Source organism: Prinia subflava, chromosome 12 (assembly GCF_021018805.1).
Source record: "Prinia subflava isolate CZ2003 ecotype Zambia chromosome 12, Cam_Psub_1.2, whole genome shotgun sequence".
In the NCBI taxonomy this organism is placed as follows: domain Eukaryota; kingdom Metazoa; phylum Chordata; class Aves; order Passeriformes; family Cisticolidae; genus Prinia; species Prinia subflava.
The window spans coordinates 19,075,888-19,102,051 of NC_086258.1; the positions used below are offsets into that span (position 1 = coordinate 19,075,888).

The 26,164-nt window shown below is 45.6% G+C and overlaps 2 protein-coding genes and 1 long non-coding RNA gene across 6 annotated transcripts; 1 reads left to right on the plus strand and 2 right to left on the minus strand.

Moving 5' to 3' along the window:
- Positions 1-288: 288 nt before the first annotated feature.
- On the minus strand, positions 289-5,208 carry TEN1 (TEN1 subunit of CST complex). 3 transcript variants are annotated; one of them, XM_063409687.1, is made up of 5 exons: positions 5,045-5,208; positions 3,758-3,768; positions 2,638-2,740; positions 2,361-2,518; positions 289-1,144 (listed from the first exon to the last, which is right to left on the minus strand). In XM_063409687.1, exons 1-5 carry the CDS (start codon positions 5,206-5,208, stop codon positions 1,005-1,007), a joined length of 576 nt encoding a protein of 191 aa, XP_063265757.1. In that variant the 3' UTR covers positions 289-1,004. The 3 variants fall into 3 exon arrangements, with proteins under 3 accessions (XP_063265757.1, XP_063265758.1, XP_063265756.1); XM_063409688.1 differs by lacking the exons at positions 3,758-3,768; positions 5,045-5,208 and adding an exon at positions 4,174-4,321 and having other exon boundaries at positions 290-1,144; XM_063409686.1 differs by lacking the exons at positions 3,758-3,768; positions 5,045-5,208 and adding an exon at positions 4,436-4,486 and having other exon boundaries at positions 291-1,144.
- Positions 4,533-25,005, plus strand: ACOX1 (acyl-CoA oxidase 1). Of its 2 annotated transcripts, none has more exons than XM_063409682.1 (14): positions 4,533-4,741; positions 5,725-5,884; positions 11,290-11,450; positions 16,212-16,319; positions 16,792-16,911; positions 18,032-18,147; positions 18,343-18,512; positions 18,815-18,977; positions 19,703-19,893; positions 20,457-20,636; positions 21,249-21,354; positions 21,435-21,578; positions 22,343-22,549; positions 23,473-25,005. In XM_063409682.1, exons 1-14 carry the CDS (start codon positions 4,627-4,629, stop codon positions 23,521-23,523), a joined length of 1,992 nt encoding a protein of 663 aa, XP_063265752.1. In that variant the 5' UTR covers positions 4,533-4,626; the 3' UTR covers positions 23,524-25,005. The 2 variants fall into 2 exon arrangements, with proteins under 2 accessions (XP_063265752.1, XP_063265750.1); XM_063409680.1 differs by lacking the exon at positions 11,290-11,450 and adding an exon at positions 14,310-14,470 and having other exon boundaries at positions 4,534-4,741.
- On the minus strand, positions 24,491-26,164 carry LOC134557065 (uncharacterized). Its single transcript, XR_010081981.1, has 2 exons — positions 25,606-26,164; positions 24,491-25,105 (listed from the first exon to the last, which is right to left on the minus strand). It is a non-coding gene; the product is annotated as an uncharacterized LOC134557065 (long non-coding RNA).

Sequence of the window (26,164 nt, forward strand, 5' to 3'; positions counted from 1 at the left end):
TTCTCTCCCTTGCACAAACATTTGATTCTCACCTGCCATTAGCAATGTTCTGTCCTTTTGTCAATGGTTTAATTCAGCTGTGTGGCTCTGGCATCACGTTCTTTAACCAGAGTGGCTCTGATGTAACTTCATCTCCTTTTCTTGCAACTTTTTTAAAACCAGCCTCTTCCATACACACCCAGTACTTAGGAGGAGGAAAACTGACATTATTTATACAACAACTTACATCATCTATAGGATTTGTGCAAGGCCCAACACATATGACTTGGCAAGAAAGAGGGATTTAATCAATAAAAGACAGGCTGCCTTCTTTTTTCATCTTTATTTAGGAACATTTCAATCGAAATCTTTAGATACTTCAAAAACAGTGATTTAAGGTCTCTTAAACTTAGTTGTGTCAAGGAAGAAAGTCAAGTACTCAGGATACTGCAAATATTTATTTTAGGGATAGAATTAATCCTCCCCTTAGATACAAGTTCTTCCTACCTGATGAGGCAGGTGCTAATGGAAATAGACTCTTTGTTCTTCTTGTCTCTTTGGTCAGACCAGATACATGAGTGTTTTGCCAGGAATGTTCCTGTGTGGCAGCTGAGTCAGGGTACCCCAACAAAGGCACTCATGGACCTGCAGCCAGGCAGGGCTAATGAACTTTGTGCTAATGCCCTTTTCCCCCATCTGCCAAAGCTGAGCTGCTTAACTCCAGATTCAGACTTCTGACTTCTTCATGTCGTGCATTATGAAAGGATCAGTATAACCCAAGTGTTCCCTTTCCTTAGCCACCCTTTCAAACAACAAACCTGCTTCCCAGAGCTATTTTCAGTCATGACACCTGGGGCAGGAATGGACAGCCCACAATCACACACATTGACTCACAGTCTTCATGTATTTCCCTGCTCAGTGACTTTGCTGTTTGCCACAGCAAACACATCTCCTAATTTACTTTTAACACATTTGTTGCAAATGGCAGTGCAAGGACCATCGTGTGGCTAGCCTCGGAGCTGCTGTCAGGACATGCTGTTTTCCTCCTGCTCCTGCCTCTCACTGAAGTATTTCCTCTGCTCCTGTATGGCTTGTTCCAGCAGGGGCACGTTCATCCCTTCCACACAGGTCAATATTCGTGCTTTTACCACAGGACTGGAAGTTTCTGCAGAAAGGAAAACAGACAGAGCAGCTTGGAGACAGAGAGTTCCCTCAGGCAACAGATGAGTCAAGCTGGGCAAATAACCATAGCCTGAGAAGTTCAGGAGACCAGACTGGCTGCATGCTGCCACTGATGTGAGCAGCAGGAGCAGCTTAATTTAGTGACGTGCTTTCCCTCTGCCCTGATGGCTGCAAAATGCTGGTGACTGACACTGCACTCCCCTTGCACTGGGGAACAGTGCCAGTGCCTGCCATGCAGCATCTGCCTACTTTGTGGCTGGATGCACTTTGGTTTTCCCTGTCTGCAAAGCAGCAGTGATGGGTCTGAGCTCATTTGTGCAGACAAGAGGGTTTAGAAAAGGCTCAAGGCTGGCTACAACCAACAGTTCATTGGTGGCATTCAAGTGGCAACATGGAGTTGCACAGAAGGGGACAAACCTTGGTGACACAGCCTTGGTGACACAGCCACCATCTGTTTGCTCCCCTTCCACCCCTGCAGCTCCCTCCTAGGCTGGGATGACCAAAACAACAATTTTCTAAAGGAATTTTGCAGCAGTGGCTCAGCAGGTCACTCTCTAGAGGCCATGTGAAGTGTGGCTTTCCAAGTGCCACTGAGGACTTCTATAGCATGAATTCAAATGGTTTCTATCAGGGGTGACCAAGATAACAAAGAATTTGCTTTACCATCCCATGGCCCAGCTCAGATCAACTCCCCACGCAAAGCACCAAGCAGCTGGGACACAGGGCCCCCCAGGAAAGGACAACAGGGTGCCCTGCATGACACAGCCTGCCTGCATTCCTCACATGTCTGAGGGCAGGGCTAATAATTAGAGCCTTTCAAGGATGGCAAAAACCAACCCAGCCACTTGCAATGAGGTATTGCTGCAATCTGCCACATTTGGGGTGCAGACAGTTGTGTGGTGGCTGGCAGTGATGCCAGAAGGCTTTTTTAGCACAGGTTTCACAAGCCCAGCAATGCTGCTGAAATGCCTCTTGTTTCTAAAAAAAATCTGTGCCAGAGGACCAAATTTTCACCAAGATAAGGGTGCCTCTTCTCAAGTTCAGCAGGGACAGACAGGCTGCTCCTACCTTGAATCACACTCTGGTGTGACTGCACAAGAGGTGCCTTGGCCCAGGCTGCCCTCAGTGACTCAGGGAACACCAAAAGAGCTGATGTACCATGAAGAGCAGCAAAGGGCACCAGTTCCTGGAGCATTTACCTTCCCTGTGTTCAGCCTCTCCCAGGACCAGGTAGAAAGATCCCACTTGGGCTTGGAATGGCTCCACAAACTTGGTGTCAACACAGACTTGGTACTGAGCCGAGTTGTGCTGCATGGTGAGAACAGCTTCAGATCGGGCCAGGTCATAGCAGCATAACCTGGGAATGATCAGTTTGGGAAGCTCAGCTGTCAGAAATCCAATTACAAACCAAAGGGGGAGTGCTCAGCCAGTGAAGGAAAGGCCTGGCCTGCAAGGAGAGCAGAGTACCCTTCTCACCTGCCAAATGTCCTCAGTGTCTTCCCCTCAGGGATGGAGCTGTTGATCTCCCAGGGGAAGTAATAGACACCAGCACTTGGCAGCATCTCCCACAACGGCTGGCCTGCAGTAAAGCAAAAGATCTGACTCTGTGCTTCTCCAATACCTGATCCAAACAGTGACACTGTCCTTCAGCTCCTTCCTTGCCCAGGTTCCACCACACAGGGGGCTGCAAAAGCCTCGCAGCTTCCCTGCTGAGTCCTATTTGAGCTCAGTACATGTGCCAAGCCCAGGGCATCCTGCCACAAAACCCAGCATGAACTACAGGCAGCCCACATGATCCTCTGTGTCTCCCCCAGGCTGTAGACAATTTAGAAAGGTTAAGGAAGTGGGGAGAATGGTGACTGAGCAGATCAGAGAGCGTGAGGGACTGAGATGCAGGGACAGCCACAGCTGCTGGGGTGACAGAGTACTGTGCAGCAAGATCTAAAGAATGATCCTGAGCCTGTTCTCTCATTGCAGCATAAAAAGTTCTGGCAGTGTCTGATCCTGCAGCTGGAGAACAGTAAGTTGGATCCAAGCCAGCCTGGTTTTGTCAGAAGTCTGGGAGGGTTTAGCAGACAGGGATGAGTGAGAAGGATTAATTCCAAGACAAGGCTCAGGTGGGACCTCCTGGGAGCTCCTGCGGTGGAGCAGGGCTGGCACAGGCAAGTCAGCCACAGCACTGAGCACACAGAAAGGCAAGAACGCAAAGCAGCTTCAGCTAAGTTCTAATCCTGCCCAGTCAATGTCATAGCTAGGCTCCTGGCTGTGCCCTGAAGTCAGTTTTTTTGGCATAATTTTCCCTCTGATTTCCCTTGCAGGTGGCCTGCATTTGGAGTATTTCAATGCTTCATTTACTTTTTATCTTCTTTTTTTTTCCCTCTCTGTGGGGGACCCCAAGAGCTGCTCAAGAGCCCAGGCAGGCATTCCTGCCACTCAGACAAGTGGGTCCATTGCTGGGTGTTCAGGGACCCCCAATACTGATAATTCAGCAGTGGGGACACTGAGCTGACACACACGCTGTGGTTTTAATTCTTGGTTTCCCTTGCCCCCCCCCCCCCCGACGCATTGCTCACGGGATTGCAACCTTGCAAAATGCCCCACGGAGGACTCCGTGGGAGGCTGCCGAAACCAGGGCGATCCTGGCTTACCCCGTCCCTGCACACGCCTCTCTCTCTGCCTCCTGCCCCACAGTCCCATGCCAGGCTGTGGACACCCAGAGCGGGCTGAAAAACCACTCCAGCAGGGTGGAAACCCAACTCCTAGCCTCTGCAGCTCCCTGCATCCTCGCCGCACTTAACACTTAAAAAGCCAGGTCAATTCTGCACCTCCAGAAGGGCAAAGACTGTCCTGTACCGCTCGGGTTTTGCTCCTGAATCACAGCAGCAAGGTGGATCAGCCAGGGATGCAGGATGCTCAGAGTGCATTTAATGCACTTTTTAACGCACAGAGTCACTTAGGTTGCAAAAGCCATACCGCAATCGCCACACACCCCGTGCCTACCCAATGTGCTACCTAATGCATGCGGCACCTCACTGCAGGACCTTGCAGGGAGATGCACGGCAGGCCCAGCCCCAAGCGCAGATCCAGAGCCCTGTCCAACACCGTACTCAACGCGTGCACAAACGCAGCCCTCTAACAGCATTTAATGAGCTGTTTATTTAATTAACTACTCCGTGCCGATGCCGCATGTGCCAGGCGCTCCCCCAGCGCGGCTCCATGCCCATCACAGCGCGATTTAAGGCACCGCTCGCAGCGCGACCGAACGCGCTCTCACCGCTCCGCCATCGCCTCCCGCGGGAAGGGCGCGCAGCGGCCGCGCACACGTGGTCGGGAACCACGTGGCGTCGCGGGAGTGACGTCACGCGGGGGCGGTGCCGGCGCAGAGGGGACGGGAGGGGATCGGGATCGGGATCGGGATCGGGATCGGGATCGGGATCGGGATCGGGCAGAGCCGCCGCCGCCGCGATGTCGGTGAACGCGGACCTGCGGAAGGAGCGCGCCGCCGCCACCTTCCAGCCCGAGCTGCTCACCCACATCCTGGACGGCGGCCCTGAGCGCACCCGCCGCCGCAAGGAGATCGGTGAGGGAGGGCCCGGGCCGCGGGGACGCGGAGAGACAGCCCCGGTCAGCGCTCGGAGGAGCAGGAGGATAGGCGGGGGTGGGAACGGGAGAGGCTGCGGGGTGGGGGAGACCCAGGGGGCACTTCCAGGGAGAGGGAGAGCGGGACACAGGGCGGGGGTAACGGGGTGAGGAGAGGTGAGGAACGACGAACTTGTGAGGGGGCCGTGGGGTGGGAGAGGGTAGACCTCAAGAAGAGGACAAAGCTGTGAGGAGAGGGTTTGCTGGTGTAGGGTCAGCGTAAAGGAAGGGGTTAGAGAGGAACAAGAGCTGCAGTAAGTCCCCGGTCCTCCTCCCCAGAAAGGATTTAGGGTGACCCTGATAGAGTGTCCTTTTACTTCTCTGTTTCCCCTTCCTCCAGAGGGGCAGAGGCAGCTTCCCATGGGCATTTCTCATGGGCGCTGTCCCCTCCTTTTTCCATCCTCGCATGCTCTTGCCCAACAGTACAAATGTCATCTGTTTGTCACCCGGCACGGTGTGGTTGTGAGAGATTAATGAGCTGCTTCAGTCCCTTCCCTGGCCTGGGATTGTCAGAGGCTGCTGTTGTGTAACTTCGGTGCCAAAGGGGGGACACACAAAGTCTGTGGTCTCTGGGCACTTTGATTTCCAGTTGGCACAGTGGGAATAATTGTGCCCTTCTGCTGGAGCTGCGTGGGGATCAGAGTTCACAGGGCTGTGAGGGGCCTGCAGGTCTTACATCAGTGATCTGCCCTCGTGCCAAGTCCAGAGTGCTTTGAGCTGAAAATGGGATTTATCTGTGGAACGAGAGTGCCAAGAGAGCCAAAAGAGCTTTAATTTCTTTCTCATTTTGTTAAATCCTAATTTTATTTTCAGTGTTCTGATACCTCTGCCTTGAGGCAGAGCAGGTGAAGTGCTGGGTCGTTGCTCACCCTGTGCTGAGTTTGTGGAAGCTGAGCTTGTTTTCCTTTCCCGTTCTGTCCCCAGAGGCCTTGGTTCTCAATGACCCCGACTTCCAGCACGAGGATTTGAATTTCCTGTCCCGCAGCGAGCGCTATGAGCAAGCCATCAGGAAGAGCTCCCTGATGGTGATGAAGCTCAGGGAATACGGAATTGCAGATCCTGAGGAGATCTACTGGTTTAAAAGGTACCTAAAAAGATGCAGAGTTTGCTTCTTGTACGTACTTTAATCACCAAGGATGTTAGGGTTGTGCTTTTTCCCTGTGTTTTTTGTTTAATGGAAGCTTAAGGCCACTCAAGTCTAGCTTCAGTGAATTTCACTGAATTCACACTGAATTCCTGAGTGTTGTGTTTTCTTAGTTTTATTTTTTTTTAACAGAAATGCAACACTAACAGTTATACTGTATTCTTTATATGTGGTGCAGAAACTAAAAAATGGAACTTGAAGTCAGATTTTTTTTTTCCTAAAGGAATAAAAAAATTATACTGAATTACTTTGAATAGATCTGATAAGTTTTCAGCTCTAATGAAATCTCTAAAAGCTGATTGCTTCACTTTGCACTTAGACCCAATAAAGTCACATTGCAGGGATACTTGAAAATATTCCAAGATGGCTTATAAGTTCTTGTTTATCACTGTGTGTTCTGTGTCCCTCCTTTAAGCTGCTGGTGCTACAGAGGCTTCTCTTTGACCAGAGGCTTTTTGTTGTATTTGACCTTTGGTTTATCTGATAATACAACCTTTGGATCAAGTTAATCAAAATAAGAGTGTCTTTACATCTGAGTTTTTGTTCCTTCCAGGAGGAATTAGAGCTCAGTTCCTGATTTTGATACATTTCTCCCCCTAATTCTGTTAAATCTTTCTGATGTAATGAAACAGAAACTGATAACAGAGAGCTTACAGAGATCTAGAAATCTGTTGTAACCCCATGGAAATATCCTCTGGCACATTAAATAATGAACCACAAGCCCCCTCTCACTGGTTTTGTAGAAAAGCTGTGATGGGCTGCAGGGCATGACCATTGGCACTGGAAATTGAAATCATCTTGTCCACTGTGGTTTTACTTCCAGAGAAACTGGTCTGCACGGACCTGTGTCATGAAAGTTCTCATGGAAGTAATGTAAATAATTTCAAATTGTCATTGGTGGACAGTGACAACAGGGAACAAGTTCAGTGAAAGTAGTGCATTATTCAGGTGCTGCACAGCCAAAGTTAATCATTAATTTTTTTTTCCTGCACAAGGTTTATTGAAAGTGACAGGGAAGTTTCTTCATTTATTTATTTATTTCTACTGAGAAAATTCATCAAAGTTTATTCAGTCTATCAGATGGAAAATTTAAACAAATTTTCTGTCTTCTTGTAACATTAATGACAATATTATATGAAAACAGACTTTTCTGAAGTAGTCAGATGAGAGATTCTAGTTTTGTCTTTCCATAAACTTACTTTGGAGTCAGCAATTCTTAAGTGGATGAAAGTGTAATATTTCATAGAGATGCCAAATAGTTCTGCAATATCTAACATGACATGAATGGTCAGGTGTGACTAGTCAGAATTCAGCCCAAAACCAACTGAAACAATGAAAAAGGCTTATTTTTTCCCAAGGTAAAATCTAATTGCAGCCATTCAGGATTTCAAAATATATTTGCAATTACTGTAGAGTGACTGTATTTGCCATTTGTTATTTATTTTATATACCATATCCATTGTGTATTAAAATGCAACAGAATGAAGAGTAGTGCATAAACTTCTTGCCTACAGGTGAAGTGTGTTGTCTCTAAGATCTGTACACTTAATATTCTGAAGTGACTTCTTTACTATAATGTGTGGTGTTGGCCAGGGAGGATGTGGGCTTGCTGCTGCTTAAAAAATGGATGAAATGAAAGGATTATATTTTTATCCTTTGATTTCATTTTCATTTTAATATCGGTCCCCACTTTCCCACCTGTTGAATGTTAAATATTTATTAAATTTGGTGAACTGTACCCAACTGACAAAATTATGTTTATTTCTATCCCATATCCAAACATGCTAATTGGTGCTAATTGTAAGTGACTTCATTAGTGCAAAAGCTGACCTGGAGAAAGTGTGTTTGGGCTTATTCATTTTTCCAAAATAAAAACTGAATGGATATGGTGTTGCAACATGCCTCAAATGAAGTTTATGAAATAGACTGACGTCCTTGATTCAGATGTCAAGTTGTATTTATTGTGATTGACATTTCTACTCATGGAAGCTTAAGAAATTTTGTCAGTTATCCCCAAAAGGCAGGGACAGATTGACATATGCAATTTTGAGCAGTTTTTTCCTGGAGCTTTCCTAAACTGCCAGAACATCTCTAGGTAGCTTTGCACATGACTCACCAACTTTATAGCTTGATTTATGAGTAGGTGAGGAGAAATGCTGCTTCCTTCACTGCCCTGAAGATATACTTAAACAGTTGCTGCTGCTGTGACATGTCCAAGTGAATGCTCCTCCTTCCTGTTTCAAAAGGGCTTTGTTGGACTCCAAATCATAAGAGGATCTATTAAATATACTTAATTGCTCTTCATGTAGTAATTCTTCTGTGTCCACACTGCAGTTGCAGCTGTTGTGACTACAGCTTTGAAGGCCATCAGTCTAAAAGTGCCAATATTTCAGATTTCTTTTACAGTCTAACTGCAGCAAAATGTAAGTCAGCATGAAAAATGGGAAATATTTCTGGTGTAGTGCTCCAATGCTCTTGGAAGAGAGTGACTGCTCAGTTTTAATTCACCTTCAACTTCAATTAACCTTCATTGAGGAAAATGAGATTAAACAAAGAAGTGGAAAACAGTTGGGATAAACTGGATAACAGAAGAAGAGAAGATCTGAGAGCTGCTGGTCATCAGATGATTCCTGTGTTCATGAGCATTGCATGAATGTGCACGTTCCTGTTGGAATTCATTCTTATATCTCTAAATTAGGACCTGCAGTACCTTTGAGCTAATCAAAGTAGAAAAACTCTACTCTGAGCCCTACTTGCCACTGCTAAATTAATGCAGAGTGGATGAATGTGGCTTGATCTTACTTTGATAGAGCTGGAACAGGAGTTTATTGCTATAGTAGGTGTTAGCTCTGAAGCCCAGTCAGCACAGCTCAAACACAGCTCCTGCTCCCTCTCCACTGGGATGAGCCTTTGTGCTCAGCCTTGAGAGAGTTACTTCAAGAGCTGCACAAAGCAGAAAAGTTTGCACACAGAGCAGTGCAAAGGAAATGTCCCTATTCTGTGACCCAGTTCTGCACCTGAGAATGGCTTTGCAGTTGTTCCCGTAGCTTTGGAGCCTCTGAACACACAGACTTTGCTTCTGTTGTCCTCTGTGCCCTTTGAAACAGTGACACACCTGTCACATAAGTGCCTTTCACTGTGTGGGTGGCACTGGTTGCTGTGAAATCTGGGAAGATATATATTGCCACAGCACATGTTACTACACAGCCTTCTCCCTGAGGTGGATTTGGAGCTGCAGCCTCATTGTGACACTGGCTGTTGTCACAAGGCTGACCTCAGAGCAGCTGGTCACTGATCAGATGGCAATTGCCACCTTCAGTCTTGATGGAGCAGAGTATTTGAACAGTGACACACTGCAGCCTTTACAGAACAGCCAATCCACATGCTGGGAGGAATAAAATTGTGATGGGAAGCATTAAGAGTTCAGAGAAAGAAAAAGAAGGGAAGAAAACCTGTTGTTCCTCCCTTCACAGTTGATACTTCTTCTGTTTGCCCTGTGTCTTGAGGAGAACAGGATTCTGTCTCATTGTCATTCAAGTTGTTAAAAAGCACATTAAGGAAATCCTCAGTCTTGAGTGTGGAGTATGCAGAGATGAACAATTTCTGCTGTAATTTAATTTTCAGCTTACTTAATGCAAGAAGCTGTTAAAATGCTGCATGATTGGCTACTGAAACATCATGACCTGACCCAGGGGTGTTAAAGCATCTACTTGCAAAATGTCTGTGTCTTCCTCCTGTCAGAGAAGGTGATAGTTAATCATGAGATATCTGGCACTTGTGATTAACCTTCCTCATAGGCAGTGAAAGTTGCTGATGTGACCTTTCAGAAGTTTCTGGGATTTTTTTCTGGAGCATTACCTTCAAAGAAGCAGTGTCTGACCTGATTTTTCTGACAGCAAAGTATGGGCTGCAAATTTTTCTCAAGTTCTTTCAATGACTGCTGAAAATAGGCAAAGACCCATTCAAACTCTTCCCAAGCTGTCCCAAAACTTCAAAACAAAGTCAGCACTCATTTTCTCCCTGTAAATTTGTCCTTTTTGGGTCCAGGGAGTAGGTGCACAGTAATTGTGCTGCAAGCAGTGGAGAGGAAAAGGGTGCTGCTGTTGCTGTATAGGTCCTAGGCTAAAAGAAGGACGTACTAAGGAAACCACAAGAGTGTTGAAAAGTTCTGTCTTGCTGTCCTTGCAGCATTTTTAAGGCTTTGGTCACCCTAAAAGCATCAGCTTTGGTAGCATGTGCTGCTGGAGGCAAGAGAGTATTTTTTGGTGAAAGAACTGCATGGCTTGATTGCAAGAACTTGAGACACTGTAGCTGCACCCACGCCAGCTTAAAGCACAGTTAATACATTGATCACCAGCTTTAGATTACAATAGTTGTGGTCCTGGAAAAACCCATGGCTCAGTTAGTCTTGTTCATTTAAAACAGGCAAGGTGCAGTTCAGTGGTGCTTTGTCTCTCACTCTAAGGCTGGTTTTCACAGCCTGTACAGGACCTGCTGTTGAATTATCAATTATTTACTCTCTGCATGGAGCAAAATGCCCGTCACAAATGCTGCTCTAATTGACAAGCTAAGTGCTGAACACCCCCTGTGGTATTTATGCAGAGGGCTCATTTCTTCCTCTGTCTTAGAGTTTAGATGGAATAAACATTTGTGTAAAGTATATTGAAGATGAAGAAAGTGTTCAAGCTGCAGAAGGGAGATACTTTAATTGAGAATGTACTTTGCCATTGTGGCTACTAGATAATTTGAGTTTTCTTTAATGAAATAGCTTCTGCTCTGGTGAAGCACACCTAAAATGTCTGATTTTTCTTTCCATTCTCTCCAGCACTAGACTGTAATGGTAATTTTAATTGAAGGTGAGTTCTAGATTGCACAAGTGATAGAAGCAGCTGCAGATAATACAGAGCTGTTCCAAAAAGAACTCAATCACCAAAGAAACTTTCATTTTTAATACATATTTCTTCTAACTAATAATGCCCTAGTCGTAGGCTACCAGCAGCAGTGGGATTTATTCCCACAAAGCCTGAGAGATGACGGAGAAAATAATTTGGTTTTCATGGCCTTAGTTTCAAGTTCCTCATGAACCTTTATAGAATAATATTTTTTCCAGTTACATAGCAACAGCAGGATTCATGGGGTGAAGAAGATGCCTGGAAGAAACATCTGTTTCCCCATTAGCATTGCTTCTGATGCCTCCACATTTGGAGGTTGCTTGTGGGCCAAAAAAAAAAAAGGTTGAATGAAACAAAGACATTATTTATCTTATGCTCCAGCTGGAGAAAAGCCTTTCAGGTTCCTGGTAACAGTAAGACTGAGATGCAGATCCCTCTATTTCTCTCCTGTAGAACATGCTTGGGCAGTTTTCCTGAACCTTTTGGTCTCCACTTCAGCATGTTTCACAAAACCATAGAGAGCCAAACGACTGCTGCTCAGAAGGAGAAGTGGCTGCCCCTGGTCCGTGGAGTCAAGATAATTGGCACCTACGCCCAAACCGAGTTGGGACATGGTTAGTTCCCTTCAGGGATCAATGGGTAACCTCTTTTCTCTAACTCCAGTGGGTAAATTGTTAATGTTCCCTGGGTCAATCTTAAGGGGGAAAGGTAAAATTCCTCAGTTCATGGTTTGATGTCTGTAGCCAGACAGCTGCCTCATTTCACATCCTGCCAATCCCAGGATTCCTTTTGGTCTTTTCCAGAATGCACCTCTTAGCTGATCTCTGCATTGGTAGTTGTTGCCTTTGTTTTGAAATGAGGAGGTTGTTCTAAGCCCTGAGAGTCTGAATTTCACTTAACCAGTTGGAACATGTCAGTGAACAGTACTGTGGTTTTTACTTTTGCCTGATTTTGGGACACGTATGCCAGAGCCCCCAGTGCACGGCTGGCCTGCAGGAACAGGTCAGGAGCATTCCTATAGGAGCAGTGGAGCAAGATTGTGAGTTTTGGGTTGAAAGTCAGGTATGCTTTGCCCCAGGCACTTCTCTTCCAGATGCTGCTCCACTGCAGCTGTACAGCTTCCTGGAAAGGTCTTGTTTACAAAGGAAAAACCACATCTTATTCCTGCTGTTGTTGAAAGCAACTTTCACTACTTCAAACAGAAAAACATTTAATGGATCAAAAAACAGTCTTTTAGCCCAGAACCTGGAATTATGGCTGTTAAATATCAGCAAGAATAGTTTACAACCAAGGACTCCAGTGCTGGCATCTGAAGTGGGAAATCCTGAGGTGTACAAGTCTGGACTGTGTTACAGCTGCAGAAGCATTTGTAGAAGACTCAGTGGAAGAAATCCAGTCCTCTCTCCTGCTCAACAAACCCAGCTCAACACCAGAAGCTGAGGGATTACTGGATGGCAACAATCAGTTCCTGCTGGCTTTATTTGCTTTCTCACACCAGCTGCTTGAAATCAGTCACATACACAGTGCGGTGATTGGTTTTGCTTCTGATTTCACATTAAATCATGGCACTTTCTTGCCTGGTGATGGTTGATTTCCTTATAGTTCTTGTGTTGTTTCATGGTTAAATTGGTATTCTGACACTAAATGGAGCTAATACAGTGAAGTAGATGTACTTTCTATGCTGAATAATTAAAATGCAAACATTTGGCATTCCTGCTGTGAATTTTGAGTATCTAATATTTCATCAGTGAAGCTGCTGCAGTAATTGTCACTGAGCTTTGCTAAATTTAATCCTGATGTTTAAAATCTGGTGATGGGGAAACAGACCTTTGGATTATTGAATTGAACTCTGGCCTGAATGGGTAGTTACTCAGTTTTATCTTGGTGACTATGTGTGTGATAGCCTGTGTTGATTTTAACCTGTTTCATAGTGAAGAAGTCTCTCTCTTAAAAAAAAAAAATCAAAGAAAGATAAAACAAATAGCACAGGGCTGAAAATGAAACAAGAAGGAGCAGTGAAAAAGTGAAAATACTCTGCTGTTTCTATCTGGTTTATAACTACTGCTGGTAAATAAGGATTTTATTTTTTTTCCCACTCTTGGCTGTCAGCTGTGTACCTCTCACCAGTACTGAACCCACTTAGAATCTGGTATTCCTGCTAGACCATTAGTCCCCTGTTGGGATTGGTTACTGTGCAGTCAGAAAGCTTAGAAAACCTTGCTGCTGGGTTTATTAGATAATTGAATTTATTTGTAGGAGATTGAGAATATCAAAAAACAGTTCTTGCGAAGCCCTAGGGACAGAACTAGTTCATATTAATGTGTATTTAGAGAATACAAAGTTGCATTGTTCCCACTTTGCTAAGAATGTCAGATGAGTTTGAGCCAAGCTTTCTGTAATGCATATCATTTAAAGATATCTATATATTCCTGTTAAAGTCCAATTAAATTTATTTCATGCATAAATGAGCCAGATGGAGGTACTGGTCCTCAATCTAGTCCCACTATTTTGATACTCAAAGCTGTCAATATTTTAAGGTTTAATGCTGAATTAATTCTTCATATTGAAAAATCCTAATAGACCACTGAATTACCTCACAGTAGTGTTTGTCAGAACACCACTGTGAGGTAATTCTAATGGAGAAAAAGTAATTCTAATGGAAGATGTTTAATTGGAGATGATTTGTGCTGGTGATTTACAGATTGAAAAATGTTGGCTTTCTTCCCAAGTTATTCATGTTCACAACTTTGACTTACAGGTACAGAGCACTGTCCTTTTAAGAAAGTTCTTTAAAATAGAAGAAGCTGAAGGGAGTGGATTTGAAATGCCATGTAAACTAATTGCATCTGATATTCAATTTAAAAAATTTGAGTAAACAGTGCAGCCAGTTAGGATTTGCCTTTTTTTAAAAAAGAAAGTCCATTGAAAACCTAAGTTGTTTAGCTGGATCAACTGGGATTTCCACCAGGTTCTACCTTCAAAACAGAGAAAAACAAAACAAACAAACTAAAGATGGACTTGCTGTATTTGGTTGAAAGCACACTGGGTTCAGCCACATCACATCTCCAACAAACTGACATTCTCAGCTGACTGCCTCAGCCCTTTGAACTTAGGGATGCTCTGATGTTCAAACCAGAAGGCCTGCTCCATCTTTTTGTCTGGATTCATCCTTTTTTTTTTTAATCAATCATAGTGCATCAAAAACAGGGGAATGTTGCAGATGCACTTTCTGCATTATTACAAAGAAATGCACTGCAGCATGTTTGTTTCCAAGTGAGTGCAATTTTTTATGACTCAGGCCTGAGAAAAGGACAGTGCTCTGGTCCTCTAAAATACACTTGCTGAATTCCGATTGACACGTGAATCATTTTTTTTCTTTTTGTCTCTTCCTGAATCTCCACCATGAATCCTCATGCTTGCTTCCCTCCCATAACATTCCCTTCACGCTCCCATCCCATGACAATTCTTCACAGCTTTGTTCACCGCGGACGGCCTGAGCCTCTGGACCTTCACCTGGGCATGTTCCTCCCCACTCTTCTCACCCAGGCCACCCCAGAGCAGCAGGATCGCTTCTTCATGCCTGCCTGGAACCTGGAGATCATTGGCACTTATGCCCAGACTGAAATGGGCCATGGTACAGTACATTCAGTAAATGCTCTTTCTAAGAATGGCTTTGTGTACGCAGGATTCCCGTGCCTGGGAGGAACAGTGTGTGTGTGTCCCACAGTTTTACACGTGCAGCTGTGATTGTAGGGAAGAGTGGACAGCTCTGAAGGGTTAATAGAGCATTATGCCATGTGCTGCTTTCCTCTCTTCCTCAGAAGGGAGGGTTTGATGTCTGTAGCTCTGTAAATGAGCACCTGGATGCTCCATGTGCCATTCAAACCAGTATCATTACTGACCATCACTGGTGCTGTCAGTTTGGTGGCATCTGTTCATTTTACACTTGCTGTTCTTTCCAGTTTGAGTTCTGCTTTGCTCTGATTAATATTCAGTGTAAAGACAAAAGGACAGAGCTTTGAGGTAGTGAAAGAGATGGCAAAAAATGAAGAGTTGCTTGTTCACCTCAGGATTTTAACCTTGGATCAGATGGGTCAGGATTAACTTGGTTCCAGTGCTCATGTACTGTGGGAAGCTTTTTCCCCTTAGTTCACTCCTGTGTGTTCTTTTTCACTGACCATGAAGTATGTTGGGCTTTTTCTCTGTCTCAAGCTAACTATGTTTTTTGTTGCTATTCCTTTGCTTTCAAGCTTTGAAATGGATTTTGATAACTCCAACAGTATTGTCATTGCAACACTTCTAATTCAGGTTTCAAAGGGAGGATATTCTGCCTTGGGAAACTTTAATTTTGGACATCTCAGAGTTGCAGATGAGAATTATATTCTAAAAATGAGCAGGATTCACGTTTGTGTTGAAGGGAAATGTAGACACTGTGTGAAGCATAAAGTAACTGCAAGTCTGGGGAGAATCTCTTGGAGCTAGTGAGGTTTGAAGATCCTTTGCCAGCAGAGTAAGTCTGTATTGAGCTGCCTGTGGAAGTCTGCCATTATCTCCATGCTTTGGGAACTCCATGCTTTGGGAACAGCAACTGTGGTTGCTGCAAGGAGATCTCCTTTTTCCTGTTGGAGCTCTTGTCAGTCCAGACTCTCAGAAGAGTTCACAGCTTGTCTAGCTTAAGTAGGCCTGATGATTTGGGGAGTTTTTAAGGCATTCAGGGGCAATGCCAGTGCTCTGAGACAGGTGTGTGGGAAAAGAAGCATTGAGGGCAGAAGACAATGCCTGTTCCTGGAATTACCTCCATCTTCTTGCAGTCTCTTCATCTACCTGCATCAGTACCTGGCATACACATGCCATTATTTGCTGTCTTGGTGCTATGGATGATCTCTTCTGGGAGATCAGTTCCATCAAGTGGGGAGAATGTAGGCTTGATGAGGGAATGAAGAGGTGATGGGCACCGTTTATTTCATCTTGTGGCTGAGAACTGGATGGTTTTGTTTCACAGTTTAATCAGATTACATTTTAGTGAAATTCAGGTGAGTGTGTTCCTGTGGAACATTTTTAACTGAGAAGGGGCTTCTGGTGTGTGATAGCAAAAAGGTGTCAGATTGGAGGTGCTTGGAAAAAACTAGTGTTAGACCACTGGGGAAAAAAATCAATATGTTTTCTGAGGATTGGCTTCCAGTCCCAGAATGTGCTCTGGCTCTCACTTGTTCTTCCTTAATTGGTTGATATTTAGTTTTTTATATATCTAGCCTAAAAGCAAAACTAAAATTTAAACTTTACTACTGGAGTTCCACTTTCCATTGTCCAGTTCTGTCCTTGTCTCTGTTTTGTGACTGACTTCCTGCCAAAACAATGTGTTTTCTTCTTTCCAGGGACTCATCTCCGGGGCCTGGAAACTACAGCCACTTACGACCCCTCTACGCAGGAGTTCATCCTCAACAGCCCCACTGTCACCTCCATTAAGTGGTGGCCAGGTGGACGTAAGTGTGTCCCAATCTGGAAGATGTATGGAAAAACCCAGGGAGGTGATGCCATGGGTGTTATATCTACAGAGTGACAACTGAAAGTTGATCCAGAGAGTTGGCTGAAAGCCAGTTGCTCTTGCATAACGAGCAGACTTAGCAGAGCCTGCCAAACATTATCTGTGTGTTCTGGACTGTTGCTCAAAACCATTTACATTGTGGATTTGGTGTAATTTTTGATTGCTTGTATCAAATTATTTATAGTTCCTTCAGCTTCACTGGCAGGTGTTTTATAGTCAAGAAAATTGTGTTGTGCAGCTTCCATTGACTTGAGCAACACTTTGTCACAGAGCTGTATGACTGGGGTGAAACCCAGTGGGGCCAGCCTGTGTTTTCTAATGCATGATGTGATGAGGTTACCTGAGAAGAAGGGCTCTGTGTGTGGCTGTGTCTGCCTGTGTTTCTGTGCTGACTCTCACTCCCATTGCAGTTGGGAAGACGTCGAACCACGCCATCGTTCTGGCTCAGCTCTACACCCAGGGCCAGTGCAAAGGCCTGCACGCCTTCATCGTCCCCATCCGGCAGCTGGGCACACATGAACCTCTGCCAGGTACAAAGTCACACTCAGGGAATACATTCAATCTGTTTCTGTATGCAGCTGCTGTGTCTTGTTAAAGTCCATGGCTTATTTCATTAGTTGAATTCAGCTGGTAGATCACAGGACTTAAATGAGTCTTTTTTATTACTGAACTACCACTAAATCATCTTTCCTACTGGGCCATCAATGCAAAGTTTAGTTTGGGATTTGATTCTGCCCCTGTGAAGTTTAGTTTGGGATTTGGTTCTGCTCCAGTATCTCCCAGCTATGCATTCCACAAGCAGCACATCCTGCTTTGTGAAGGAGGAAGAAGGGCTTTCATCAATCTTTAGCTGGATATAAGCTGGATGACCTTAGAGACAGCTCCTGCAGTGAGTGGATACAAGGGCTGCATGGAAATTGTGGAGATTCTCATGTTTTGATGTCCAGTTGTTGTGGTTTAACTCATCAGACAGCTAAACACACATTCCCTCCACACAGAGGGATGGGGGAAAGAACTGTGAAAAAGGTAAAAGTTGTAGGCTGAGATAAAGACAATTTAATAGGACAGAAAAGGAAGGGAAATAAATAACAACAACAATAATAATACAATAATAGTGGTAGAGTATGCAGAGCAAGTGATCACTGTGTGATTGCTCAGCACCAGCTGACCGATGCCCAGCCAGTCCCTGAGCAGGGGGCTGTCATCCCCCCAGCTGGCTTCACCCAGTTTTATTGTTCAACATGATGCCACATGGTGGGGAATATCCCTTTGTCCAGCTGGGATCAGCTGTCCTGGCTGTGTCCCCCCAGGCTCCTCACTGTTGGGGCAGTGTGGAAATCAGAAAGTCCTTGACCTGATGCAAGTGCTGCTCAGCAAGAACTGAACCATCAGTGTGCTATCAACGTTGTTCTCCTGCTAAATCCAGAACACAGCACCGTACCAGCCACTGGGAAGATGATTTCACTCCATCCCAACAAAACCTGGACATCACTTTTCCATCAAAGAGATTAAGGACTCTGTTAACTCTTACTCATAACACTACCAGGATTTGCTAGAAAACTAAACAGTCTCCTTACTGGGGAAGGCTTGGACCTCTTTGTGTGGTGTTTAGTTCCTGTTTCTTAATGCAAGTGGCTTTGTCTGTGGCAGGTATTACAGTGGGTGACATTGGCCCCAAATTTGGCTATGATGAAATGGATAACGGCTACCTGAAAATGGACAACTACCGAATCCCTCGGGAAAACATGCTGATGAAATATGCCCAGGTAAAGCAGGGAGTTTCAGCATCTGCTGACAGAAATGGGCACGCTGGATGCTGCTGTGAGGTTGAGTACTGCACCAAAAGGATTGTGGGTGGCTTGTAAATGCTGCTGGATGAGTTTAGAGTGTGAACATGTAAAAGGGAGGAAACCTCACAAATCAACAGGCTGTATATTTTTTAATCTTTTATTTTTTGGCAGGTTGAACCAGATGGCACCTACGTGAAACCAGTCAGTGACAAGCTGACCTATGGGACCATGGTGTTCATCCGTTCCTTCATTGTGGGTGACTCTGCTCGCTCGCTGTCCCGGGCCTGCACCATTGCCATCCGCTACAGCGCCGTCAGACACCAGTCTGAGCTGAAGCCAGGGTGAGTGCAGGGACACCCAGAGCAGCCTCAGCTGCTGAGGGAAAATTCTGGAGTACTGGGAGGAATGGGGGCCGTGGCTGATATTTGCTTTGGCACTCAGTATGGTTTCAAAACACTGTTTGTCCTGGGGAGTGGCTAATCTTTTATTCTTGGAATGTCCTCCCCTGCCAGAGGCTTTTGCTGGATGGTCTTAGAGAGTCTGGCTTGATATGGATGGTGAACATACTCAGTGTACAGATAAAGGAGATTTCTGCAGCAGTTTGCTACCACTGACATGCAAACTCATCTGTGTTTTGCTCTAGGGAACCTGAACCCCAGATCCTGGATTATCAGACCCAGCAATACAAACTCTTTCCTCTCCTGGCAACAGCATACGCCTTCCATTTTGTGGGAGCCTACATAAAGGACACCTATCATCGTATCAGTGGGGACATCAGCACAGGGGACCTCACTGAGCTGCCAGAGGTACTGTGTCCTCTGGAAACCAGAGTGGTGGTTGAATTTGTGTGAGGTTTCTTCACAGCATGGAAGAGGAGGCATTGAGCCTTTTTGGCTTTCACTCATGAGATGTCTTCTATTTCTGTATTTTCAGAAGCCCCCAAGTCCAGTATGTGCTGGTGACATTTATTTGCTCTATTCACTTAGCACTTTATAAAAAAGTGTAATGCAGGGAGGAATGCAGAGTGAGAAAGCTACTGGGAGTGTATTTTTATTCAAAAGGTGCATTGCCAGGAATTATGGAGTACTGTTTGGGAGTTACAACTGGTCTTGTGGTTGTGCTGTAACTTCTTAATTGTTTTTCCAAGTGCCATGGGTAGAATAGGTGTACCAAATAGATTGATACATGGGTAGAATAGGTTGATCAAAGTATGAGTACTATATTGAGGGGTTAGGGTTGTAAAATGCTAATTTTCTGTTAGGGTTCGTGACAGTGGGCAGTTGCAAACAGTCTTGTACATAAAATGCATAGAGGCAGAAGGAGTGGTGTACTTAAAAGAAGTCTTTGATGTACAAGGGCTTTCGTGTAAATATTTGGCTCAAGGAAAAGTTCCTTCAAGAAAAACAAGACCCTGTGGAACAGCACAAGAACGGTGTTGACTCTACTTTTTTTTTTCTGGGAGTTGCAGTCCTTACCATGTATGTGTACAAGCTAAGACTGGAAAATAACCCTAGCTTTGCTTGCCCCTTAGCTGCACGCCCTGACAGCGGGGCTGAAGGCGTTCACCTCGTGGACTGCCAACGCTGGCATCGAGGAGTGCCGGATGGCGTGCGGCGGGCACGGCTACTCGCGCTGCAGCGGCATCCCTGACATCTACGTCACCTTCACCCCGTCCTGCACCTACGAGGGCGAGAACACCGTCATGATGCTGCAGACTGCCAGGTATGGCAGCTCTGCACAGGGATGCTCCAGCCTCTCCTCATGGTGCTTGTGGCTGAAGTTGGTAGGAAAAGGGTTGATTCAGTTTCTGCTGTGTCTGTGTAACTCTGAGCAGAGAAAGGAGGCATGCAGAATCTGCTATCCCAGCAAGGACAGTTGGAAGATAAGGGGGAGACATCTGGCTTAGGAATGCAGCTACAGCCAGAACAACACTGAATCTGGGAACTTGGGGAGAGGTTTATGGCAATGAATGAATTATGCACGTAGTGACTCTGTGTGAGCAACACACTTGTAAAAAATCACATGCACACAAGGAGGAGTTACCCCCATGCAACCAGGCACCTGTAATAAACAATGCCCTTCTTAACACTATATTGGTGTTAAGAAGTCTTTCATTTGACTGGTTTGCAGGGAATTTGATGACAAAGTGATGAGCAGAAGTGTCTGTATTACATGTCATGTTTCTGCCTACAACTGTCCTTTCTGGCCTGAGCCTCAGTGAGATTACTTTTGTCCATTCAGACAACTCATGAGTAAGAGCTGCCATCTGCTGTCTCTATTTTCAGGTTCCTTATGAAAAGCTACTCCCAGGTGAGCTCTGGCCAGCAGGTCACTGGCATGGTGTCCTACCTGAACGACCTGTCCAGGCAGCGCATCCAGCCCCAGCACGTGGCTGCCAGGACTCTCACCGTGAGGATCAACGACCCCACCAGCTTGGTAGAGGCCTACAAGTCTCGTGCTGCCCGGTGAGCTCACACTGACTGGGCTGAGCCAAGAAAAACTGGCTGAGGTGGTGGTGATGCACTGCCCTGTTTGTGCTGGATTCTCGAGGCGTGGCTGGCTAAGCTTTGATCCATGTGTTGCTTTCAGGAAGTGACACACTTCACTGGGTTGAGGTCAGGGTTAAGTGCTTTGAGGCTGCAGGAGGCTGGTTACAGCCTGGTTACCCTGCTCCCCATTCCTTTGGGATGTATGTTTTTCGTATTTTTGTGTGAAGTATATTCAAACTTTAAAATACCAAACTACTCAGAAATCTCTGTGGAGAGAAACAATCCTGATATTGAAGTTCATTGTGAGGGAAGTGGGAGAGTAGAACAGACACCTACTTGTGAGTAGGTATTGAAGCACCACGTGCTGTCAGAAGTCCTCTTAGCCCTCTGTAGCTGTGTTGTAGCTGCAGCAGTGACTATTGGTGTTTCAGAGGCACAACTTGTCACTCCAGTCACTGTCTTCACTCACGGCACGTGAGAAGAATTCTGAGCTCGTGTGTCATGACTGACACGTGTATGTTTCAGTGTATGTCATCCTGTTAATGTGGTGGTATTATGTAAACTGTTTTTCTTCCTCACATGAAACAGGCTTGTAGAATCTGCAGCGAAGAACCTGCAAGCTGAGCTGAACCACAGAAAGAGCAAGGAGGACGCCTGGAACAGGACTTCTGTTGACCTTGTGCGGGCATCAGAGGTCAGTGCCAGCTAAAGAAACGTGCTGTGCGAGCTCCTCCTCTTTGTGTGGCCCTGACTGACCCTCTTTGTTCTCTGCAGGCCCACTGCCACTATGTGATAGTGAAGCTGTTCACAGCCAAGGTGGCCGAGGTCAGCGATGCCGCCGTCCGGGCGGTGCTCACTGACCTGTGCCTCCTGTACGCCCTGTTCGGCATCAGCAGGAACGCAGGGGACTTCCTGCAGGTTGGTGTCCTCCTCCAGCACCCCCAGTCTCTGAAGGCAGCTTCACTGCTTGCAGATGTGCTTTAAATGCCAAGCTATAGGTGTAAATTCTTGGCTGTTGGCTGCCAGAAATTCATTAGCAGCGCGTGTGTGCTGGAAGGCTCTTGTCGGGTTTCTCTTGTGATAAATGGAAACCAGGCATGTGCCAAGGTTTAGCTCAAATGGTTTCCAGTTGGTGACCAGCTGCTATATGTTATAAAACAATTAATAAAGGAGTGGCAGTTAGATGTGCTCTACAACTAATATCCCTCAAAGGGGATCTTGTGCTCCAAATTCTAACCCATCCTTCAATGAATGGCTTTACATTGTCAGGCATTGCTTTTCTTCTCTTCAGTGTTTTGTTTGCTCTTCAGGCAGACGTGGCATGTTTTGTCTTCCCATTTTCCTCTTTGCTGCTTACTAAAAATTTCCCTGAAGCCAGGCACAATTTAATATCCTCACATGCATATTCTCCAAGAAAGCTTGCTGCTGCAGTTAACTTACAGACACTCACAGAGTGAGTATCCCTCCTGGGATTAATAGCTGAGCAGTATGAAGGGCTGTGCAAGCATCTCCTTTGGCTTGTGCATTGTAGCAAATTGCTAATTTAATTACTTAGTGAAGAAAAAAATCCCCTTGGTGTTTTGTGAACCGCTGCACTTTTGTGTGTGGGAAAGCTGACCTGTGTGAGACGTTGGGCAAGGGAAGGATTTGTGACTTGTGTGATCCTCATTTCCCCTCTCCAGGCGGGTATCTTGACCAGTGCCCAGATAACCCAAGTGAACCAGCAGGTGAAGGAGCTCCTGGCTGTCATTCGTCCCAATGCAGTGGCCCTGGTGGACTCCTTTGACTTCCACGATGTCCATCTGGGGTCTGTGCTCGGCCGCTACGATGGCAACGTCTACGAGAACATGTTTGAGTGGGCAAAGAAATCGCCGCTGAACAAAACACAGGTAAAGGAATCTCTTTTTCTCACATGACTGGAGAAATAACTCGATTTAGGGTTGTTAATTATGCTCCGGTGATCTCAGCAGGTAATTGAGGAAGGGGGGAGAAAAATCACAAGTAGTAATGGACCAAAACAATCTTTCAGTTTGCTCGCTGTAGTTTCTCTCCCAGGTGTGCCTTGCATTCATCCCTGTGGGATCTCCTGAGGGAGGAAATGGTGCATTCCACAGAGAAAAACTGAATTATCTCAGTGAATTCAAAAGCAATTATCACTTGCTGTTGATTCTGCTCAGTGATAGCAGCTGTGGAAGCCTTGCCCATTTTCTGCCAAATCTTCCAGTCTTCAGGCAGTAGCAGTGAGCAGAGCAGAAGATAAATTGCTCCCCTGTAGTACTTAGGTGTCAGATGTTGTATATCTGGCCTAGGACTGGAGCTGCAGCTGAGCTAAAATAAACTGAATAATCAGCCTGAATGGTAAATCCTGTCTCCTGGTGCCTTTATTTGATGAGGGCAGACTGTATCTCCTGCAATGGGCTGCCAGAGTCTGCAGCTGGAGTTAAATCCCACCACAGCTGGCTCAGTGTTCTGTACTTCTGAAGTCAGTGGGGCTTAGGAGCTTCATTACAGCCCTTAGGAAACCTGTACCAGTTTTCTTGTAATTAAAATGCCAAACAGTTGCAAGGATATAAATCTTGCATTTCTTTCTTAAAAGAAAGGTAGTGGGCAGGCTGTTTTTTATATCCTCATGCTTTGTGTCATGTAGACCCTGAAATACAGAAGTACAGAAATACAGAAGGCTGTTCTTAAATCCCCGAAGTGCCTCTGATTCAAATTTAATTAGTATAAAAAACCACTGCAAGATGTGAGGAGGTAAAACAGTTTCAAAGATCAGACCTGACCTTGTAACCTCTGTCTTGTTGTCTTGCAGGTTCATGAATCTTTCCATAAACACCTGAAGCCAATGCAAGCCAAGCTGTGAAGCCTGCAGGTTTTTTAAAATGCACTCTTGTCCTGCCCTGAAAAATTGGGTGTTTGCATCCTTCCTTCAGGCACCTAAATCAAATCTTTGAATCCTGTAGCTGTAGGACAGTGAATAATTGTAGCCTTTCTTTCCTCTTTTATAAATGGAGGAGGTGTTTGGGAAGAGTGCGTAGGGATTGATGCCTGTTTTTTAAAGTGCAATTATAATGGTAAAATTAACCTTTTAAAAATCTGGGAAAGCTTTATGGATTTATACAAGGATTGCTTTTGTGAAGCTGCTAACTAGAGAGAAGTTCCTGTCAGCTGGAAAATGTGGCAGGACTTTACTACGACGTAGTTGACAGCCCTCAGGCAGTAGCTTCTGGTGAGCAGTTATGTCCTCCCCTCAAAAAAAGTATCAGTGTCTTGATTTCTTAATTATTTTTTTAAGATTAGCCCCACCTCTCTCCTCATTTGGCAAATGTTTGTGCTGTGTGAAGCCTCCTGCAGAGCTCTGTGCACGTGAGCCTGCGTGTGGCACTGTTCTCCTGATGGATCTGGGAAGTGAATACCCGTCCTTCTCTGGAGCTCTGCTTCAGGCATCTTTCCAGAAGAAACCCTCAGGTTTCCTTTGTTTTCCTTCTTTCACTGCTGCCCTGCACAAACTCCTTTTCCCTTTGTGCCAGCTCTTGATTAATAGGAGGTCACAGGAGAACACAGTGATGCTGCTCTGAGGATAAAAACCAACTCGTAGTCATCAGCTGGGTGCTGAGGACAGATGTTCTGCCCCTCTTTTCACTCTTAGCATTTTCTAGCACTATCAAAAAAGCACTTTACAAATGTTACTCATGTTGATTTGGTGGGGGAAAAACCACATGTAGTGGTAAAAACTGCAAATTTGACCTGGAATGATGACGCCAGTATGGGAGGACAGAAATCAGCTGACCAGTATCTTCAGGTCTTCTGTTTTTTCTGGGATGTTGTCCTGGTTTTTTAAAGGCATTTGTCAAGAAAACGACAATCCCAAGTGAAGTGTCCAGATTTTTTTTTCCTACCCACGCATTTCCAAGGAGCTTTCTCTGATTGGCTTAATTATCTTTTGATATTGACTTGGGCCTTGCACGGTGCTGTCTGATTGAACAGGAAGAATTCAGCTTGGAAGAGCTGCCCTGCTGCCCAGGAAAATCAGTGCAACAGCTACAACCAAGCAAAATCATTGCTGCTTTTCCACACCAGTAACTCTGTCCAGTAACCATAAAACCTCTTCACACTAGAGAAGGGCAACTCTGAGCTTAAAATGGTAAAAAGCTTCAGCATAAACCCAAATCCTGCAGTTCTGAGGCAACACCGGAGAAGCTGCTTCTCTGCAGCTTTGGTCTCTGTTAGTCTCTAATTTTGAATCAGTTTTCTGGCACTAACAATGATCAGACACAAGGTTTGGCTCCATGTGCAGTAGCTGAACAGAAAGAATGTTTAATTTTAAATAAACTAATCAAACTTGCCTTTTGACTGCTGAGTGTTTCAGGTCTCATGGAAGTTCAGGATGCCAGAGGAGTCTGAGGGCTCTGCCTTCCCTGTGTCCAGTGGAACAGGCTGCTGGCCTGGTGGGGGGGGTGGATGAAGGAGCAGGTTTAAAATACACAAATGAGAACAGCACTAGCTGTGTACAGATCTAATAAATTACAAAAATGTGTTTCCAGATAAAATGTCTCTCTTTTCACACACTGCCTTCAGTGGATCTCACGTAAAGCAATGGGGGAAGTAGAATGAAGTATTCGGAAGACCTCAAATTAGTTGGATTTTGGTGTTTTACTAGTGTGACCTCCCTGGCTCTGCTCTGCAGAGATCCCATGGGGATCCAGCCTCTCTTGCACAGGGGAGGCACAGCTGGCACAGGCAGAGCTGCCGTGGCATTTTCTGGGTGTCACTGCAGCTCCAACCCCAGCAAAAGCTGATCAGTGCCCACACCAAGGGTGTGACTGGTGCTGGCAGCAGCAGCTTCAATTCACAGAGTGGTTTTCCACTCATTTTTGGAGCTGATGTGTTGGGAAATGCCCTCCTTCCTTGCTGTTGGTGGGGATTTTGTGATTTTTTTTCTTACCTTGCTGTGGTTGGTGATAATGCCTGATGCACAACCTGCCGTGATTTGCTGTGTCTCAGGGTCAGCAAACAGTGTTTAAATTCTGCCCTGCAGCTCACCCATCTTAGGGCAACACGATGGTGCCGTTTCCACAAGTGCTGAGCCTCTTTTGGCGCAGGAGGAATTTCAGTGTTAAGCAGTGGCGCCTGTAGGCGGCTCTGTTCCTGCAGAGTCCTGAAAAGGGGTCTGTGGCGATGGGTTCCTAAAAATGCCACCATTTGGGGACGGCTTCACAAGGAGCCCGCGTTCCCAGAGGGGCTGGCAGCGTGTGTGGTGAAAGCCACTGCAGGACGGGTCTGCAGGTTATAAAATACCAGAGGCAGGGATCTGCAGGAAGCAGGAACTCGAGTACAAACGAGGCAGGAGCAGGGCTGGCTTTGTCCTGTACTCAGCCACGGCGTGAAGGAGGTTTGGGACACTTCCCTCAGTGGGGCAAGGGCGGGGATGGGGAGCCCGGGGCGAGGGAAGAGCTGCGGCTGCAGGGACGTTTCTAACCAGGCTCTACCACGGGCAGCCCCAC